The sequence below is a fragment of the Salvelinus alpinus genome, chromosome 2, assembly GCF_045679555.1.
Source record: "Salvelinus alpinus chromosome 2, SLU_Salpinus.1, whole genome shotgun sequence".
Lineage (NCBI taxonomy): Eukaryota > Metazoa > Chordata > Actinopteri > Salmoniformes > Salmonidae > Salvelinus > Salvelinus alpinus.
This window is the reverse complement of record NC_092087.1, coordinates 127629885-127651526: the sequence shown is the minus strand read 5'-3', so window position 1 is coordinate 127651526 and position 21642 is coordinate 127629885. Positions and strand designations below refer to the sequence as shown.

The 21642-nt window shown below is 42.6% G+C and overlaps 1 protein-coding gene across 4 annotated transcripts in view; it reads left to right on the top strand.

Moving 5' to 3' along the window:
- Window positions 1–21642, top strand: part of LOC139568712 (axin-2-like) — an 86685-nt gene that overhangs the window by 52457 nt on the left and 12586 nt on the right. The window contains exons 1-3 of one of the 4 annotated variants that reach the window (XM_071390743.1): window positions 15577–16081; window positions 17596–18526; window positions 21228–21368. In XM_071390743.1, coding sequence (XP_071246844.1) covers window positions 17703–18526; window positions 21228–21368 — 965 coding nt within the window. In that variant the 5' untranslated portion in view covers window positions 15577–16081; window positions 17596–17702. Of the gene's footprint in view, window positions 1–15576; window positions 16082–16129; window positions 16635–17595; window positions 18527–21227; window positions 21369–21642 lie in introns of those variants that run through there. The other 3 variants (XM_071390741.1, XM_071390742.1, XM_071390744.1) reach the window with 3 other exon arrangements.

Genomic DNA, 21642 nt, shown 5'->3' with positions numbered 1-21642 from the left:
CTAGCTCCTAACCATAAGCCTAATTCTAACCCTAACACTAATTCTAACATAATGACCACACCGCTCATGTCGTGTGTGCTCGCATTGCAAAATAAATGTACACATACATGTTAATCAATCATTGCACCCACACTGCTCGTGTGCGTCAATGAGTGTCCGCGTAGCCAGGCGCTAAAATAGAACTTGGTTCTATTTGTGATGCTTGACACGCTGCAAGTCCTGCCTCTCCCATCTCCTCATTGGTTTTTAGGAGCATATACCCACGTGGGTGATTGAAAGATGAACTGAGGTCCACACTCCAGTCCAGGTGGTGGTGGTAATGCACCTTAAAGTTGGCTGCCAACCGCCATATGAAGTCCAAAGAACAAGAAGAAGCCTGAAGGAGGTGTTACGTCCGTCGTTAGAATGAGGAGACCAAGGTGCAGCGTGGTGGGCGTACATCTTACTTTATTTTAAAATGAACACCAAAACCCAACAAAATACAAAACGAACGTAAAGTTCTGCAGGCTATACAGCAACTAACAAAATCAAGATCCCACAAACTCAGGTGGAAAACAGGCTGCCTAAGTATGATCCCCAATCAGAGACAACAATAGACAGCTGCCTCTGATTGGGAACCATACCCGGCCAACAAAGAAATAGAACATTTGCCCACCCAAGTCACACCCTGACCTAACCAAATAGAGAATAAAAAAGGTTCTCTAAGGTCAGGGCGTGACAGGAGGAGAGATTACCCTTTTAATACGTGGATTAATTGTCGGAGTAGAGGACCTTGTGCATTTCAGGTAAAATAACAACCCAATGTTTATATCCCAGGACAAATTAGCTAGCAACAGCAAGCTAACTAGCTAAATTGGCATACAGTTGAAGTCGGAAGTTTACATACACTTAGGTTGGAGTCATTAAAACTCATTTTTCAACCACTCCACAAATGTATTGTTAAGTAGGTTAGGACATCTACTTTGTGTATGACACAAGTAATTTTTCCAATAATTGTTTATAGACAGACTCTTTCACTGTATCACAATTCCAGTGGGTCAGAAGTTTACATACACTAAGTTGACTGTGCCTTTAAACAGCTTGGAAAATTCCAGAAAATTATGTCCTTGGGAGCAATTTCCAAACGCCTGAAGGTACCACGTTCATCTGTACAAACAATAGTATGCAAGTATAAACACCATGAGACCACGCAGCCATCATACCGCTCAGGAAGGAGGCGCGTTCTGTCTCCTAGAGATGAACGTACTTTGGTATGAAAAGTGCAAATCAATCCCAGAACAACAGCAAAGGACCTTGTGAAGATGCTGGAGGAAACAGATACAAAAGTATCTGTATCCACAGTAAAACGAGTCCTATATCGACATAACATGAAAGGCCGCTCGGCAAGGAAGAAGCCACTGCTCCAAAACCGCCATAAAAAAGCCAGACTACGGTTTGCAACTGCACATGGGGACAAAGATCGTACTTTTTGGAGAAATGTCCTCTGGTCTGATGAAACAAATATAGAACCGTTTGGCCCGTTTGGTTAAACGGGTGTCCTGACTCTCTGAGGTCATTAAAGATCCCATGGCACTTATCGTAAGAGTAGGGGTGTTAACCCCGGTGTCCTGGCTAAATTCCCAATCTGGCCCTCAACCATCACGGTCACCTAATAATCCCCAGTGTACAATTGGCTCATTCATCCCCCTCCTCTCCCCTGTAACTATTCCCCAGGTCGTTGCTGCAAATGAGAACGTGTTCTCAGTCAACTTACCTGGTAAAATAACGGTAAAATAAATAAAATAAATAAATAATGACCATTGTTATGTTTGGAGGAAAAGGGGGGAGGCTTGCAAGCCGAAGAACACCATCCCAACCGTGAAGCAGCATCATGTTGTGGGGGTGCTTTGCTGCAGGAGGGCCTGGTGCACTTCACAAAATAGATGGCATCATGAGGATGGAAAATTATGTGGATATATTGAAGCAACATCTCAAGACATCAGTCAGGAAGTTAAAGCTTGGTCGCAAATGGGTCTTCCAAATGGACAATGACCCCAAGCATACTTCCAAAGTTGTGTCAAAATGGCTTAAGGACAACACAGTCAAGGTATTGGAGTGGCCATCACAAAGCCCTGACCTCCATCCTATAGAAAATTTGTGGGCAGAACTGAAAAAGAGTGCGCGAGTAAGGAGGCCTATAATCCTGACTCAGTTATACCAGCTCTGTCAGGAGGAATGGGCCAAAATTCACCCAACTTATTGTGGGAAGCTTGTGGAAGGCTACCCGAAACATTTGACACAAGTTAAACAATTTAAAGGCAGTGCTACCAAATACTAATTGAGTGTATGTAAACTTCTGAACCACTGGGAATGTGATGAAAGAAATAAAAGGTTAAATAAAAAAATTCTCTCTACTATTGTTCTGACATTTCACATTCTAAAATAAAGTGGTGATCCTAACTGACCTAAGACAGGGGATTTTTACTAGGATTACATGTCAGGAATTGTGAAAAACTGAGTTTAAATGTATTTGTCTATGGTGTATGTAAACTTCCGACTTCAACTGTAAATGTTTAATGCTTTTATACCTGTTCCAAAATTAATATAGTTGGTTCAAAGTTCGTTTTGATATTTCAACCTGCGTATCCTGATTGCGTCTGGTGTGGGTGGACAAAATCAACATGCGCTAGATCGCACACGCGGACGCACGAGAATGAGCTCGTTTATACTACATAGTATAAAGGGGGTGAAAAAATTACAGTATTGACTTATTTGAACCCAGAGTGAGTATTTTCAACATTATGAGTCAATGAGCTCTAGTGTCTGAATTAAATCGGAGTGTAAAATTATGCAGTCATTGCAGTGTAAATTCAACTAAATTCACTGGAATTTTAACACCATTTTGAGTCAAATTAACTCTGAAAATGTGACACTACCTGTATAGTAACTTTAACACTATGTAGACTGGGACCAAATGTTATCTGAAAGTGTTGAATTCAACTCTATAGGAGTTAAATTAACACTATTATTTTTACGGTGTAGAAATAGCATATGACCTTGTGGGTACTAACAAAATGTCCCCAGTTGGTCAGATTTATGTTTGTTTACTATTCTTAAGTCCCCACTAGTATAGTTAAACGTCAGCAGTCTTCACGCACACACACGCACACAAACACACACGCACGCACACACACACACACACACACACACACACACACACACACACACACACACACACACACACACACACACACACACACTGGCTCCACAACACTACAGCTGCCGTGGGGTGCTAAAGTGAGTTGGCCCAGTGTGATTGAAGGTCCAGCTGGTGGCCACCCTTTTGATCCTCTCCCTTTCATGAGAAAGACAAACAGCCCCGCGTCGTCACTCACGCTGGCTGATTGATACATACACACACACACACACACACTAATGGACGTCCTTTCTCACTGTAATCACTCAGCTAATGACCCGATTGAACTCTGAATGTAGCCTGACGAGGATGGTGAGAACAGAAGGCGGAGTCAGAGGGAGAGAGGGCCCAGCGATGGATCAGAAGGGAGAATTTAGGGGGGGACGGGATAGGGGGAGGGAGATCAGGGGGAGTGACCATGAACTTGGTTGCAAAAATGTTAGCCTGGATTTAAAACATAGGGTTCCGTTTCACATTTTCTTTTTGTTTCACTGTGTGAAAAAAGTATTTATCTTGCCATGGTTGCACAGGGTCGAGGTTAGCCTGAGTCTTGGGCCCAAATCAGTGTATCCTCATGGTCCGTTTCATCAACAAAGTGTTTCTCTTTATCACAACAGAAGAGCAGTTCTACCGACTGGCCAATAGCTCTACCTATAGCTCGTCATGATTTATGAGGTAATCGCCACCCTGGTGTTTGAAATAGAGACTCAAAACTATTGGCTTTTTTAAAGTAATTGTGGGTGTTTTTCCCCTTTAGGCAAACAAGATAGTGAGACTGACAACAATGCTAGTGGAACAAAAGGGAGAGGAATGCTCAGCCGGATCCTAGCTTCCTGGGTATCCGCCTCCCTGGAGGCCATTGTGGGGCCTCTTGTTCCCTTGTGCCTCCTGCATTTCCAATGCATTTGTATTCGACTGGGTTTTGATGGAAGTCACTTCCCACTGCCCGTGCCCATACTAGATCATTGACCTAAAAATCACAAATGTTCTTATCAGCTTCTCAGCAGATGTTTTTTGTTCTCATTGGAAGTCGGTCTTTATGAAACATTTAGTTTGAAGTGTGAGGATTGTCCCAGTGTAAAAAGTTCACAGACAAGAAGGAAGGCCCTTTTAGAGTGGCTGGTGTCATATTCCTTGTGCCACAGGGGTCAAAGGGCTTGAGTTTGTCCGGGATGTTAGAAATAAGGTCTCTAAAAGGGTTATCCCGCTGTCCCCATAGGACAACCCTTTTTGGTTCCAGGTAGAACTCCTTTTGGCTCCAGGTAGAATTCTTTTAGGTTCCATGTAGAACCCTCTGTGGAAAAGGTTATTTATGGAACCCAAACTTGTTCTACCTGGAACCAAAAGGGTTCTACCTGGAACCAAAAAAGGGTTCTTCAAAGGGTTCTCCTATGTGGACAGCCAACGGCCCTTTTAGGTTCTAGATAGCACCCTTTTTTAAAAGAGTGTATGTATTTTTTAACCTTATATTACTGTCGTGTAAAATTGTGGCGCGTGTGTGTGTGTGCGTGCGTGTGTGTGCGTGCGTGCGTGCGTGTATGCGTGTGTGTGTGTGTGTGTGTGTGTGTTTATCTGTATGAGTGTGTGCGCGAGCGTGTTTCAGAGAAAGATTCGTAGAAAGAGGGGTTGAGGTCTCTGTTACCCGCCAGTAGCAGTGAGCTGTTAGCCCCATAAACCACAACGTTTGTATGAAATACCAGCGGGAGCAGAAAGGTCAGAGGAGGAAATTAGCAGCTGTCTTTTCCTCTCCTTTCATGTTAGCCGCGGGGCTAATCGCCACCGAGCCATCAGCTCATTTCCACTTGAAAACAAACTCAGCAATGATACCGGGGAGGAGCTGTTTGCTCACATTTAATGGCACCGGATTTGATTCTGAAGGGAGGGGAGGGAACGATCCCCGTGTTCTCACTCTCCTGTTCTGTCGCTCCCTCTCTTTCTGTCTTTATTTCCCCCTCTCTCTTTCTGTCTCTCTCCTCGTTCTCTCTCTCTCTCTTTCTGTCTCTCTCCTCGTTCTCTCTCTCTCTCTTTCTGTCTCTCTCTCTCTCTTTCTGTCTCTCTCCTTGTTCTCTCTCTCTTTCTGTCTCTCTCCTTGTTCTTTCTCTCTCTCTTTCTGTCTCTCCTTGTTCTCTCTCTCCTTCTTTCTATCTTTTCCTTTGTTCTCTCTCTATCACCCCATCGCAGGTGCGGGAGGGTAAACATGGGAGCATGCTCCTTTCAAACTGCTCTGTTGACACATCTCAATTCCGTTGGGGACTAACGGTGATTAGTTGTGCTTTGCCTTGGAGGTCTACCAAGTTGAAAGAGGCCACTAGAATGAGTACGGCTTGAGTGTTATTGCAACACGGCCTTTTGAACGCTGTTGACCTCAACATCAGGAAACATAATGTACATTTTTTTCCCTCTATTTTATTCTCTGTTCCTCTGCCACCACATAGATGGTGTACAATCATTAGACTTCTGTCCCCAAAAAATCCTTATTTGCCAAGAGATATACGATAGCCACAGTAGAGCATGGATCTAATCATCCTGATGTTTATAGTCCTCATCAAAAGCGAAATGTGTTTTTTTCCCCCCACATTTAATAGCACGATACGAAAGGAATTTGGATGTTTTCCCAGCATGCTTTCCTTTACCCACTCTCTCTCCGTGGGAATGTTTTCCCTATCTCCTGTCCTACAGCGCAAGAGAAGCACCGCACCATTGCCTTTGTTGATGTTCCTTGCCTATCTGTGCGCACTGTTTTTGAAACTCACCCCCCTATTCACACCTGTGGAAAAGGCTGACACAAAGCAGGGAAGGCAGCAACATCCCACAACACTGGTCACAGAAGCAAAGCAGAGCTCCCATATTCTCTCTTGTCTTGGACTTTTACCTCAGGAAGAAGAGAAACTGACGAGATAATAAATAATTTGCAGCTGGCCCTGGTCGAGGTCAGAGAAGCCTGGCCTGGCCCTCTCTTCTTTATCTGTAGCTCCCACAATTCCACTGGATCCACCGAACGTGTATCTACTGTTTAGAAAACACGATAACCTTGTGGGACAGAATTATTTATATACAGTATACAGTATAGCAGATGTTTAAATGGAAATAAACCTTTTTTTAAACTAAATTAAACCTAAGGATTAGGGCAATAGGGTAAGTTAAGGGTATGATTTAAGTTTGGAGTAAGTTCAAGTTTAGGCTAAGTATATCCTATTGCCAAGTTAAGAACAGAATAGGGCGTATGTGTATAAAAACCGGTCACTGAGATATTTAATAGGTTTACGATTAATACACAGTGGTCTATTTGACTTTGTCGGTGGAGTCACCAACCCAGTGTAGATATTTGATAGCTGTATGATTAGTACACATTGGTGTACTTGACTTGAATTACTTTTCTGGGGCATTCGACACTGCGTATAGACACTGTAAATATGATAAACATCTCCTCCTATTCAGTGGTTTGGTTAAGGTTTGATGTGGTTACTTCCCGGTAACTTCCCAGCGCAGGATAGCCAACTGTAAATATTGTACTTCTACAGGTGTTGAGGTGTGAATTTGATTCCATCACCTCATTGTTTTTGCTCCCTCTGTTTTCACTCTTGGACCCGAAACCTGGGTCTAAATACAATTTGAAATCTTTCAAATACATTGTGTGTTTGCTCGTCCGCCTGGAGTGGCAGATGGGTTGGGTTTTCACTTTTGAGAATATTCTATTGGTTACTTTGTACCAGGCAAGCTCAATCAAGCACAGATAAAGTATCTGAAATGATTTCCAATAGTATTTGAACCCAGGTCTGTTGAGAACCAATGCTTGTGCAGTGGAGTTAAGAATGTACCTTAGCTTGAAATGTAGCCGATGGCGCTATCCAATTGGATCCTTTTGTATAGCTCAAAATTTGGTACGTTGTCACGGGAGGACGGTCTCGTGTGTTGCGAAGAAGAGGGTAACTAGTTCGAGCCCAGTATGGGGACAGGGACAGGAGGAAGCTAAACTGTTAGCAGCACACTGACGTCCGTTTCACTTGTCACGGCGCCAACCATCATTGGACACTCATTTGATCAATAGGGACAATTTATTTGCCTTATCGCCTCATTGACTTCCTGTCAGGTCTTAGCCTCAGAAGCACAAGACGTGGGTAAACATGGTACTTTGTCACTTTAGCAGAGCGGAGAACCCAAATGCTGTTTCTGCTCTTTATGTACAATCCACTTTAGTTTCCTTTCAAGCAGGTCACTTTTCCGTCTCATTTGTCCGATTGTTATACAAAATTAGTCATTGATTGGTTTGTTGGCGCATAAGTTATTAACCATGTAGCACCTTTCCACGCTACGTGACCAGCAACCTAACAGGTACTGTTCTAGTGCTGAGGCCTGTGGGTAGCAGCATCCATGCAGGGACTGCATGCTTATTAATATAGCAGGGGTCATATTGCTGTAATAGATGGACAGTGGATTTGTAGATACCCTTTTTTAACACAATACGCCCTCTTTAGTATATCAGGATTAAAGGACACACTGTTTTTAGTTCCTGCTCTAAAAGACACCTCTATATTTTCAAAAGGACACATGAAGGACACACAGGTGAAACTGCCATGGACAGAGGGAAGAAAGAGAACGAGAGAGATAGAGAGATAAAGAGCTAGAGGAGAGAGGGAGAGGAAAGAGACCGAGAAAGAAACGAATGCCTATGATGACCCCATCCAGACCAGTCTGCCTCCCTTGGCGGTCCCGCTCCGCCACATCAGAGAGTTTTGGGCTATTCAAAGTAGATCAGCATCGGGCCAATAATCTCAGTGATCTTTCCAGGGGCATCTGCTGAATGCTGAAAAGGATAGACCTTTTTTCCAGTTCAATTCCATCACCCCCACCAGGAGAGGGAAGGAGGATAAAACGGACGCCATATTGTAGGCACACACAAAGGTTTCTTTGGCCAAACGGATTAGGCTGAACATCAGACATTGTTTCTATACATTATTAAACTTTTAAGCCACTGAAAAACAGGATTAAAACCCAAAAAAAGAGAGTGGGAGAGAAAGCAATTATTTATCTTTGGTGCCAAAACCCACCCACATGTCCTCCCCACGCATGTACCTGCACAAGGACAACAAGTTTTAATACAACCATCATCAGGTTTCTTTCTGTCACGCCAGATATTTTTACACGTCCAACATGTCGCCCACTCTCAACTTATTTGAAAATTTAAGTTTATTTTCTCAAATTGGCACTTTAAAGAGGATCCTCTTAACAAACCGTAAGGAGGGTATGAATGGGCTGCTCTAAAGTTAAGGGTGTTATGCACCATGTCCAACTTCAAAGACCGTCTTAACTCCACACTCTAATTGTATCTTCGTCGAGCTAGCTGCCTGAACGCCATCTGATTCCGCTGACAACTTCTCTCCTTCTCTCTTCTATCTCTTCCCCCTCCCTCCTTCTCTCTTCTATCTCTTCCCCCTCCCTCCTTCTCTCTTCTATCTCTTCCCCCTCCCTCCTTCTCTCTTTTCATTTATCTGTCATTACGGATGGAAACTCGTGTCTGTTTTTTTTTTCTTCCTTTCACTCTCCCTCACTTTACCCCAAAAGACTGCTACCAAGAGTCCGTATCTCTCTATTCTTCCTCCTTCAGTCTCTCCCTCCTTCTGTTTGTGTCATTATGGATAAACCCCCTCTTCTTTTTATCTCTTTCACTGTCCTTCATCTTTACTTCTTCCTTCCATCTATTCCTCTTTCTCACTTTCCATCTATTCATCATTATATCTATCTATCTATCTATCTATCTATCTATCTATCTATCTATCTATCTATCTATCTATCTATCTATCTACCTATCTACCTATCTACCTATCTACCTATCTACCTATCTATCTATCTATCTATCTATCTATCTATCTATCTATCTATCTATCTATCTATCTATCTACCTATCTACCTATCTACCTATCTACCTATCTACCTATCTACCTATCTATCTATCTATCTATCTATCTATCTATCTATCTATCTATCTATCTATCTATCTATCTATCTATCTATCTATCTATCTATCCCTACTTGCTTTTCCTCCATTACAGATAGATAACCCTCTCTTTCTTTTTCTCTCTCACTTTCCTTAAATTTTCACCCTCAAAACTCTGTCACAAGTGTCAACTCGGGCACGAGCCGTAACATATTTATTTTCCATAGGTGTTGACATCACCCCTCCCCCCCAAACTCTTTTTCACTCTTGTGGCCCTATATATAAACAGACGTTCACACTCTTCTACATATGGGCTTTAATTTTCCATTGTCCTCCAGATATTCCTCCTCGGTCAGGCTTGAGATAAAGGGATAATCACTTCAAAGGGAGCCAGCAGAGAGTAACCCCCCAGCTGAAGTGGACAATGAGCTAATTGAGAGGGGAACCGATCACAGAGCCTGTTCAAAGGGAAGCCTGGGCCACGCCCCCTTCTGATACACTTCATTTTATTAGTGTTTATGGGGAGGCTTCAGCCAGAGTTATCACTTATCCAACTGCCACACTCTTTAAACTAGCAATATTGGGTTATTTATAATGATCCCCACCATCTCTCTCTGTTTTCGTCTGTTCTTTTGGGGCAAGGGTGTATGGGGTGTAGGAATAAGAAGGATGAAATAAATTTATTGTTGTGACTGTTCATGAACATGCAATGTCGGTTAACATGTGGTAAGACGTTTTCACATTTTATTGCAGCTAGAAGGAACGTATAGTCTACAGCTTGACTTTTACCACTTGTGACCTTAGAGTATGCCCGAATAGTAAACAGTGGTGGAAAAAGTGTTCAATTGTCATACTTGATTAAAAGTAAAGATACCTTAATAGAAAATTACTCATGTAAAAGTGAGTCACCCAGTAAAATACTACTTGAGGAAAAGTCTAAAAGTATTTGGTTTTAAATTTACTTAAGTTTCGAAGTAAATGTAATTGCTAAAATATACTTAACTATCAAAAGTACAAGTAAAAGTGTAAATAATTTCTTATTCCTAATATTAAGCCAACCAGACAGCACAATTCTCTTGATTTTATTTATTTATGGATAGCCAGAGGCACACTCCAACACTCAGACATAATTTACAAATAAAGAATGAGTGTTTAGTCTGCCAGATCAGAGGCAGTAGGGATGAGCAGGGATGTTCTCTTGATAAGTGTGTGAATTGAACCATTTTCCTGTGCTGCCAATCATTGAAAATGTAACGAGTACTTTTGGGTGTCAGGGAAAATGTATGGAGTAAAAGTTGTCAAAAATATGAATAGTAAAGTAAAGTACAGACACTCAAAAAAAATACTTAAGTAGTACTTTAAAGTATTTTTACTTAACCTCTTAGTTAAGTACTTTCACCTGTGCTAGTAAACCTCTGTTGGTTGTTAGCTACTGTTTTCCATACGTAAGAGCTCTTTCTGTAGGCCTAAATACTAATTTCCTATTTTGAGTACCACCTGTACTTACACCGGTGAAGAACTTTCCTTATGTTGTTCAATTCAACTCCTAATTAGAGGCATTATTTCCAGTCTGTGGTGGTGCAGCAGTTGCCTTTAATTTGACTCCGTAGCACGAGGCCTCAATTAGCCCCTGGGTCACCCCGTTTTTATTGGGGCTTAATAGCAAGATGGTGGTAGTCTCATCCTGTATTGTGCTTTTAAAGCATTGGGGTCTTCCTGTGAAATGGTTAGGGCCCCTACAAAGGGGTCAGGGTAGGGTCAACATTAAAAAAAGGGCCACTGCCCCTTTCACAGCACCCTCCTTGGCTGCCACAGCTAGATAGTAGTGTGGGGCTGTGGGCACTGAGTGGTCAACTGGTGCGGTCACATGGTCCTACAATGCAGTATGTCGAGTCCCATTTCTGTTCAATCATTCCAATATTTTGGTTCACACATACTTAAGTTAATAAATTGATATTTTTGAAACAATGCCCCCACTGAGAAGTATTGAGAGAAGGAACAGACTAAAGAATGATACTCACAAAATGTGCTTGAGCATCTTGGTTTTTCAGTTCTAGCAAGTTCTGTCTGTAGTGCCAAGTACAGTCAGGTCCAACATTATTGGCACCCTTCATGAAGATGAGAAAAAAGATTGTATAAAATAAAGAGTACAAATACTGAGCTACGTTGCATTTCGCTACACCCGCAATAACATCTGCTAAGTATATGTATGTGACCAACAAAATTTGATTTGATTTGATATTGTATGCAAAAAACAATGGGGAAATCATATTATTTTATACTAATACAATTACATAGAGAAATAGATCTGAAAAAGATACAGTGCATTCGGAAAGAATTCAGACCCCTTGACTTTTTCCGCATTTTGTTAAGTTACAGCCTTATTCTAAAATTGATAAAATTATTATTTTCCCTCATCAATCTACACACAATACCCCATAATGACAAATCGAAAAACTGCTTTTTAGACATTTTTGCAAATGTATTAAAATTAAAAAACAGAAATACCTTATTTACATAAGTATTCAGACCCTTTGCTATGAGACTCGAAATTGAGCTCAGGTTCATCCTGTTTCCATTGATCATCCTTGAGATGTTTCTACAACTTGATTGAAGTCCACCTGTGGTAAATTCAATTGGACATAATTTGGAAAGGCACACACCTGTCTATATAAGCTCCCACAGTTGACAGGATTGTGTCGAGGCACAGATCTGGGAAAGGGTCAAAAAAAATGTCTGCAGCATTGAAGGTCCCCAAGAACAATGGCCTCCATCATTCTTAAATGGAAGAAGTTTGGAACCACCAAGACTCTTCCTAGAGCTGGTCGCCAAAACAAACTGAGCAGTCAAGGGAGAAGGGCCTTGGTCAGGGAGGTGACCAAGAGCCCGATAGTCACTCTGTCAGAGCTTCAGAGTTCCGCTGTGGAGATGGGAGAACCTTCCAGAAGGACAACCATCTCTGCAGCACTCCACTAATCAGGCCTTTGTAGTAGAGCGGCCAGACGGAAGCCACTCCTCGGTAAAAGGCACATGAAAGCCCGCTTGCAGTTTACCAAAAGGCACCTAAAGGACTCCGAGACCATGAGAAACAAGATTCTCTGGTCTGATGAAACTAAGATTGAACTATTTGGCCTGAATGCCAAATGGTGGTGGCAGCATCATGCTATGGGGATGTTTTTCAGCAGCAGGGACTGGGAGACTAGTCAGGATCGAGGGAAAGATGAACGGAGCAAAGTAAAGAGATCCTTCATGAAAACCTGCTCCAGAGCGCTCAGGACCACAGACTGGTGCGAAGGTTCACCTTCCAACAGGACAATGACCCTAAGCACACAGCCAAGACAATGCAGGAGTGGCTTCGGGACAAGTCTCTGAATGTCCTTGAGTAGCCCAGCCAGAGCTGAACCCGATCGAACATCTTTGGAGAGACCTGAAAATAGCTGTGCAGCGATGCTCCCCATCTAACCTAAAAGAGCTTGAGAGGATCTGCTGAAAAAAATGGGAGTAACTCCCCAAATACAGATGTGCCAAGCTTGTAGCATCATACCCAAGAAAACTCAAGGCTGTAATCACTGCCAAAGGTGCTTCAACAAAGTCCTGAGTAAAGGGTCTGAATACTTATGTAAATGTCATATTTCAGTCATTATGGGGTGTTGTGTGTAGGTTGATGAGGGGGGAAACAAACTATTTAATCCATTTTAGAATAAGGCTGTAACATAACAAAATGTGCAATATGTCAAAGGGTCTGAATACTTTCCAAATTCACTGTAGGTTTCAAAATGATTGGCACCCCTGTTCTCAATACTCCAGCACTCTTCCCTTGTGAGGATAACGACATTTAGCCTTTTCTAAAATGTTTTATGAGATTGTAGAACACATTGGGAGGGATCTTAGACCATTACTTGATACATAATCTTTCCAGATCCTTGATATCCTTCGTCTGATCTTATGGACTGCCCTCTTCAATTAAAACCACAGGTTTTCAACGGGGTTCAAATCCAGAGACTGAGATGGCCATTGCAAAATGTTGATATTGTGGTCAATTAACCATTTCTTTGTGGGTTTTGTGTGATGTGCTTAAATGTCCTGGTACTTGTAAAGTTCATGATGCTGTTGAACTTAGCACGAGCACCAAGACCAGTGGAAGCAAAATAGTCTCATAACATCAAAGATCCACCACCATATTTTAGAGTAGGCATGAGGTACAGTATCAGCATTTGCTTCCATGTTTCTAAGCCAAACCCACTGGTATGTGTGGCTTCATACCTACTGTAAAATATGGTGGTGGATATTTGATGGTATGGGTCTATTTGGCTTCCACTGATCCTGGGGCCCTTGTTAAGGTCAACGGCATCATAAACTTTACAAAATCTCTTTATCTGTGCAATTGTATAAGTACAAAATAATATAATTTCCCCAGAAAATGAACAGTAGCATACAATTTAGCTCAGTATTGGAATTATTTATTTTATAGTCTTTTTTGCTCATCTTTTATATGTAAATGCAGTAGAAACACAGTCGATCATCAAATTCATTACATGCAACTTGGGACAATTTCTCCATATCAGCAGAAAATTCCACCGCAATCTTTATTCAGAGAGGCGTAGTTGTCCATTTGGTCTCTCAGAAGTGACATGTAGGGTATATCATTTAATTTGACTGAAGTTAAGCATCTTATCCTACAAGTCAAGTATCCCACTTAAAGAATATACTCCTATTCAGAAAAACCCTCTCTATCTCAATCCTCCTTTCATTACTGCCGTTGGAGAAGCCACTGGCCGATAACAATGCAGGCTTACATATTTCAAATATCACATTGACTTAAATTTAGATTCACAGATCACTGAGTTGGTGCTTTTAACTTCACAGTGTCTGCCAATGACCTAATTTTGCGTTCCATCACCCAGACAATACTGTAGGCACTTCCCATTTAGAAGTGTTGGAAACCATTGTGTGTTTTGGGCCTGGATTGTTTTACAGAGCTCTCCCGCATAAACAGTGGCAGTAAATTACCTCCTATAACATTCATCCAGACCAAGCAATGTGGCTATTGTTGTTGGGTTCGAGGAAATATGATAGGCAAAACACTTTCTGGTCATTTCTGGACAATATTTCTGTAATTCTGTTCATTTAGGGAACCCATTTAGAGGACCCTGATTGGCTCAAGAGCACCCCTAGAGGCTAAAGTTCCATACAGCTTCTTTAACACAGTGGCTGTACTGACTTTGCTACTAAACCTGCACAGATACTAAACCTGCACAGAGCTGAAGGTTTAGTATCAACGGTAGAAAATAGTATGGAGGGCAGACTGTAGCCCAAAAGGCAAGCGCTTCAATTCAAAATGTCCACATGCGAAATTAAATTCTGCTGCAGAGGACAAATTGCTAAGGAAATGCTTGGACATTATATCCCGACTCAACATAGAAAAAGTGACCCTCATCTACAGTGCTTTAACCTCAAGCATCTGTGTGGGGTATGGAACTAAATACATTTTAGAAGGTCTATACATTCCTCTGTATAGGAGTGACTGGACTAAGTTGAGACGTGATTGTGATAGGAGAAGTAGGGGTTATAGATATTTACATTGGAGCCTGACATGGCCAGCTGTCACCATGTATGCAAATTAGGTGTACTGTTCAGAACCTATAGAATGCATGATTGTACAGACTAATGAGCGTCAATGGACGAGTTACATTTTAGTAATAGTATGTTAGTTCTCCTCTCCTGCATCATGATTCAAGTGTTGTGTGGCTGAATTATCTTATATAATTATATTTTTTCCTTTAAAGTTGATTTTCAACATCAAAGGGACAATATAGTCTTTGAAGTACCATGGGATAGGATCACTGTCTAACCCTTCCTTTAAGATGCCTTCACATTGACATTAGTGAAAGTCATCTGAATTAAAAGCCCATGAAACATGTCTTGTCTATCTTCCATAGCCAATTTCAGCTAATGTCATAGTAGGCTATGGATTCTCCGTGTGTGGGAATTTACATGTATGTTATGCTGGTTCCTGAATAGGTAGGCTAATACAAAAAAATTGTTGAATTATTTGTCAGTATCATCACAGTGTCTCAATGAAAATATTGAAATATATTGCTAGATAACTACCTCGTGATTATTTGATATATTATGATTATTGTTTGATATAATATGATATATTATATTCCTTTGGCATTTTAATGGCACATTTTTAAAAATGCATTTGTTTATGAGAAATCCAAGTGAAATGCAGGCAACTTTGTTTACATAAACGGTTTACAGGAATTGACACGGATTTTGCATTATTGTCTACCATGCAGAAACCAGGAGGTTAAAATACCAAATATTTAGGAAAGGAGGCATGTCTCTTTAAAGTGTATGTAGCAACAGAAGGATTGCAGGGATAATGCTATTGGGGCGGCAGATCACTTACTTCAGACGTTCCAAAGCCTCGGGGAGTTGGCTCGAGATTGCCAGTCTTTGATAAGGTCCTTACAACCTAGTAAAACACTTTGTCGTTCCAGAAAACCTACTGACAGCTTTCTAAATACCACCGACTATTGTTCAACAGTGTGTTTTGGGGTCTATATATTGACTCAAGCGAATGGCGATGTCATTCAGTGAATTTGCTTCTGTGTTTTTTTTGTTATCGGAAAGATGTTTAGATGTTTTTATGTATCTTCCGGGACCAGGCCGGCGGTTCTTTACTTTGATGTCCACTGTTAAACCCTCAGCCGGTTCGTTTTGAAATAGCCTAGAGGAGATCTGCTGCTTTCTATGACTGCTTGAAACAGTACCTGGGGAAGGGGAAACGAGCTTTCATTTCAGGGTTACATTTTATATTCATCTTCTTTCTGAGATAAACATCAGAGCGGAGTAGACTAACACCAGCAATCTGGTTGCGTTATTGTAATACTTTTTGGGGTTGTTACTTTGTTTCTGTGTGAACCATTTCTGAGCATACGGGAAAGGACTCGTGTGCATCGATGGTAAGTTGCAAGAATGCTGTTCTGCAACCTTAACCAAGGCCCCCTCTCTTGGTCGCTTTGATGTGTTGCTGCAATGCTTTGAAGTTGAGAAATGTAGGCTACACTTGTTGTTTTGTGGGCGAGAAAATACTGTAGAATGGATAAGTAAGGCAACTCTGAGATCGAGGATCAATGTTTTCGTGATTGTGAAGGCTGTAGAAGAGACTCATATTGGTTGATGTAGTTTACCGTAGTCTGAAAGAAGGGGAAAAGTGGGATGTATTCGGCAAGGTCCCCCCTCTCCCGCCTCCTCGAAATGTCGACACCCCCTCTGATCTACATAGAAGCAGTGCCTGCGTACTTTGGGGTCAGTTGTTGAATGGGACAGGGTACATTAGACTATTCCTATTGCATCAAGGACACATGTGGCTAAGTAAATATAGTCCACTGTCGGATTACCATCACTTCCATCGAACTTTTTGTTGGATATATACCACTAAAGAGGACGGAGCATAAGCAAATGGGAATAGCTTTTTCCTCACTTTTTGCTGGACTCGGGTTTCGTTTTACAATGGTATGTGATGTAGCCTTGCCCATGTTATATACACTTCGCGAGCTGTTTTCTTTACGTAATGCATGATGTTAATTTACGAGTAGTTGGGACACATTGATTGTTTATGCAAATCCTGTAAACAGACTAAGCGCTAGTAGAAATGTTACAATGTAACGTTGTTTTTATTGCGCAAAATAGTTTAGTGGCGCGTGGGTTTATGGCAAATTTGGCACAATATTGACAGTTTTACTTGCGACATTATTGAAGATGACGTAAAGTACTTCATAAAAAACTAGGATATCTCTTGTCTAGTCGCCTAGTAATTTAGTATTGTGCATGGCTATCATATCGCGTTGTTCAGACACGTTGCCTAGTGCTCGCTGCCGTAATTATGTGTTGTAGCCTACATGTGAGTTGAAATGTAGTAGTCTAACTGCAAATAATTATTTCAGGAATTATAGGCTACTGTTGATCGTGATCATTGTACGGGGCTCTTATCCTCATCATTATATGAACCTTAGGCCATTGTGGCTCATAGGATGTGTTTTCACTGTCTTGGATGGCTGTGATGTGCAACACTGGATGTATGAGGACAAGTGGTTCATGGGAACGCAATCCTTATGCATAATGCAGGTAACAGTATCGGAAGCACATTTAGACTGATAATTCATTTGAAATGAAAGCGGTTTCAGGTGATCGTTTTGATATGCGTAAAATATATTTTTGGTGCGTACTTGGTGAGGAATGTTGGCGATGTGAAAGGATTGTTCTTGTCAACGGTCGTTTGATGTGACAAATCGATGCAGACTGTAAATATAGGTTGCTAAACCCCCATTTAGATTATAAATAGATTGATGAGACTAAACCTTTCATTTTTCTTTCTTTGCAAACCGGCGGGGATCTGAAAGGGACTGTTTACTTCATGTCTCCCTTTGAAGTTAGCTGGATCTGGCTTTGATTAGATCAACACTTTCTGTTTCAGAGTGAAAAGGAGCAGAGAAGCTCCCCCGCGGATTTAAGAGAGTGAGGAGGATTACAGTGGAGCTCATAGCAGGCACAACGGCACACACGGCAACCGGAGCTGGAGCCATGAGCAGAGCGCTTACGGACCATATCAGCAGTAGCTTCCGAGAAGATGCTCCCCGTCCCCCGGTGCCGGGGGAGGAGGGAGAGGCGTCATGCCATACTCCCAGCAAACATGCCAAAATGAGAGCCCAAAATAAGGCTAAAGCTATCACCGTCGCGTCTCCCGGCTCCACGCCGAGGAGGAACGAGGATGGACTCGGGGAACCTGAGGGTAGCGCGTCGCCGGATTCACCCCTCGCCCGGTGGACCAAGTCGTTGCATTTTCTCCTTGGTGACCAAGACGGTGCTCACCTGTTCAGGACCTTTCTGGAGCGGGAGAAATGCGTGGACACGTTGGACTTTTGGTTCGCCTGCAACGGGTTTAGGCAAATGGACCTCAATGATACCAAAACGCTACGAGTTGCCAAAGCTATTTTCAAGCGGTACATTGAAAACAACAGCATTGTTGCCAAGCAGTTGAAACCTGCCACTAAAACCTACATAAGGGATAGTATTAAGAAGCAACAGATAGACTCTGCGATGTTTGACCAAGCACAAACGGAAATTCAGTCAACCATGGAGGAGAATGCGTACCAGATGTTCTTAACTTCCGACATATACCTTGAATATGTGCACACGGGGTGCGAGAACACGGCTTATGCCAACCATAGCGGTCTCGGGAGCCTCAAGTTGATGTGCGGATTTCTGCCACCTCTCATTGAGGAAGAGGAGTGGAGTTGTGACTTGAAGGCGAACACGTTAGCCTCTGTGGTTGGACTATCTGCTAATGCGCTACGGGCCACTGCTTCCATTCGGACTGCGGCGGAAGTGCTGGAGAATGGGTACAGGTAAGAGAATGCCTTAATTGAATTGATTGTTTACTGTCTATCGAGTCATTTAATTGTTTGTTTTTATTTTGACTGTTTATCAATATGCTTATGTCGAATAGAGATCCTAAGGTTACTTAAGTGTATAGTATTAGTGAATTAATTAGTTATTGGGCATGTTGTCTGGTAGATAATAGCATATAACTTGCATATAATTCAGTTATTAACGTGCTGTAAAGAGCAGATATGCATTTGAACTAGTTATTGCCCAGCTATGGTAATACAACGTATTTCCCTTAAATTCCATTATGAGATAAAAGATGCTCGATGGACAGAAAAAAATATCAAAGTTTGAAAAATGTCTGTTTGTCCTCTCTGCCCTGCAGTTAGTCAGGGGAGGGACATCAACGGACCTGGTCTTTCCTGTAAAGTAAATGGTGTATTGCAGTCAGCCCTTTGTTGGCGTGCTCAAGTTTCCTGTGCTTTGTAATCGCTCCTCCAGTAGTTAGAGGCATGAATTCAGACACTAAGCCTGCCTGGCTGGCTGTTGCAGCTAGTACATGAAACGAGTGATTCCGTTGTGAAGTTCTGCAATATTTCTACATTTCTCAGCCTATTATTAAGGACTACAATGTAACACAGGCACACACACAGAGAGAAAGAAAGAGAGAGAGAGAGAGAGAGAGTGAGTAATGCCCAGAAGAGATATTGGCCTCTTGGTCCCGAGATCAAAGACAGTGTTTCTGGAAAGCATTTTGGGTTCGTTTCTTTTAAGATCTCTCGTCCCACACGTTGTCCGACAGCTGCAAACTCTTCACGTCAGGAGCACTGTGCAAGTGTGGCTTCCATGCACGAGTGTGCATCAAAGAGAGCCATTCCTAAGTTTGTCCGCCGAACTGTTCCCCTAGTTTGTCCGTACAATAAAAACAACATCTGGATACAATTATATCAGATTGGTTAGAGCGTGTCCTGTTCCTTTCCGTGTCCATAGGAGAGAGAAGGAAAAAAGTGATTTGAAAAAGGGGGAACTTTTCAAGGAAACACATTTGTCCTCTTGAGCGAACCAGTAATGTTGCGAAGAGGAGAAAAGTGTATGATAGTTTCGTGACAAGTTTTAAATGACTCGTATTTCCTCTAATTCATATTCAACTTTCATGCGAAAATAGTGTGCCAGGTCATTTGACCAGAGTTTTGCAGTGGGTTATGGGTTGACTGTCAGGGATATTAGTTCCTATAGCTATCAGGCTTGGGGACAGTGTTGCTGTGGCAGATAGGATGTTCAGAAGGGGCCATGTTGAGTTGGGAACTGAAGGGGGACTCGGGGGTTGTTGACACGAGGGCACCTCCTCAGCTTCCTGGTGTGATCCGCACATTCTTGTGTTTCACTGAAGAAAAGGGATAGCCCCCACCCTTCCTTCTCCTCTCTTCCCCACCTTTTCCCTCTCATCTCTTCTTTCCCCCTCACCAACTGTTTAGGTCAACACATTTCCATCTGAAACATGTGGAACTCATTTCGCTACTGCACCCAGATGACATTTTTCCCTTCAGAAGCGTAGCCACTCTCCTCCGAAACAACGTGAAAAAAAACCATAGCCGGCGCAATGTCAAACCCCCGTTCTCCCTTTCCGCTTGTGATGTTTTTTCCTCGTCCTTTCTACCCACTGCTTCTATCTCGTCTTTTAGAGAAATCCCTCTGACAGAGCCTAAGCATGTGCTTTGGAGGGAGACCGAAACGGGGGAATCGTGAAAGAAAGAAAAAACGAGGGGAGGGGAACCGAGAGCCCAGCTGCGCTAAATACCTGACTCTTTGCGCAAACCTCCAAAGGTCAGGTTTGAGCTGGGGCCTACGGCTTTAGTCATCCTCCCGGCAGTAGGCATTCTCATAAAGAAAGAGGCCCTCCTTCCCCCTTCCCTCTCTCTCTCTCTCTTTCTTTTGCGCTCTCTCTCCCCCTCAAGCTCAAGTTCTCCCCTCCTTCCTCCCGGGTCCACCCCCTTCACTAGTGGAACAGGAATGCAACACAGCAGGAGAGAGTAGAAAGAGAGGGGGGGAGAGAGAGAGAGACTTTAGAAGGATGGGAGGGGGGCTCGGTTGTAGGAGAAGAAGGAGGGGGTGTACAGAGGGGCCTGGATTTAAGGAGAGAAGACATGAGAGGGAGGGAGGGAGGGGGGGGAAACACTCTAAGAAAAGAGTACACTGCTTCAGAGAGTGGAAAAGTGCGGGAGTAGGGGCCTTGCCCAAACAAAAGGGTAGAGAGATAGCAGGAGAGCGAGGGGAAGTGGCTCTGTTGTCCATTCACATACAGCTGAGCTGCTCACTTCACTCGCCCCCCCCAACCTCCCTGCCTGCATGATGGGGGAGGGGACATGAAAGGGAGAGAGAACATTTTAAAAAAGAAAGAGAAAAACAGCTCCTCAGAGACAGGTTGTCACATTCCTGAGGCCCCAAAGTCTTGCGAAAGTGACTCTAATTATTCAAATCTGTTGGAACTCGGACTCCAAACACTTCAAAACAAACTTCAAACTTTCCCTTTAGCTCCAAAGCAAAGACTCTTGCTAAAACACAAGTAAACACACAAACTCCATTTACATAGCTAATAGAGGTTCACCAATGTAAGTCTCTGCATGGCACTGAGGTTTTTACTTGGGTTTCCGTAAAGAGATGGTGGAATATGTCGTGTAAAAGGGACCATATCAAGGACGGTTGCTGTTGTGTTTTGAGCAGGTCACACAGACGCGGAGACGCGGCCAGTCCCTACTTTGTCAACTCGGGCTATGTGTTCGCCCCCGCCACCAGTGCCAACGACAGCGAGATCTCCAGCGACGCCATGACGGACGACTCCATGTCCATGACCGACAGTAGTGTGTAAGTGTCCTCTCAGCATTCCCTTTGGGGTTTTCTCTGGAGTTTCTCACCATTTGACCTGGGTTTGGGGGTCACCTCCATGTCAACTCCATGTCCATTCTGAAAAATCATTTCACATTCAAAAGCTGGCTCCAGGCCTGCCTTTCTGCAGCATGCCTGAACGTCTATATATTCTGATTATTTAGCCATTCATTGAATACCTTTCATGGGTACGTATATGCGGGAAACAATTGGACTAAATGTCAAGTTGATCTGGGAAGCTGGCGCTTGTGTT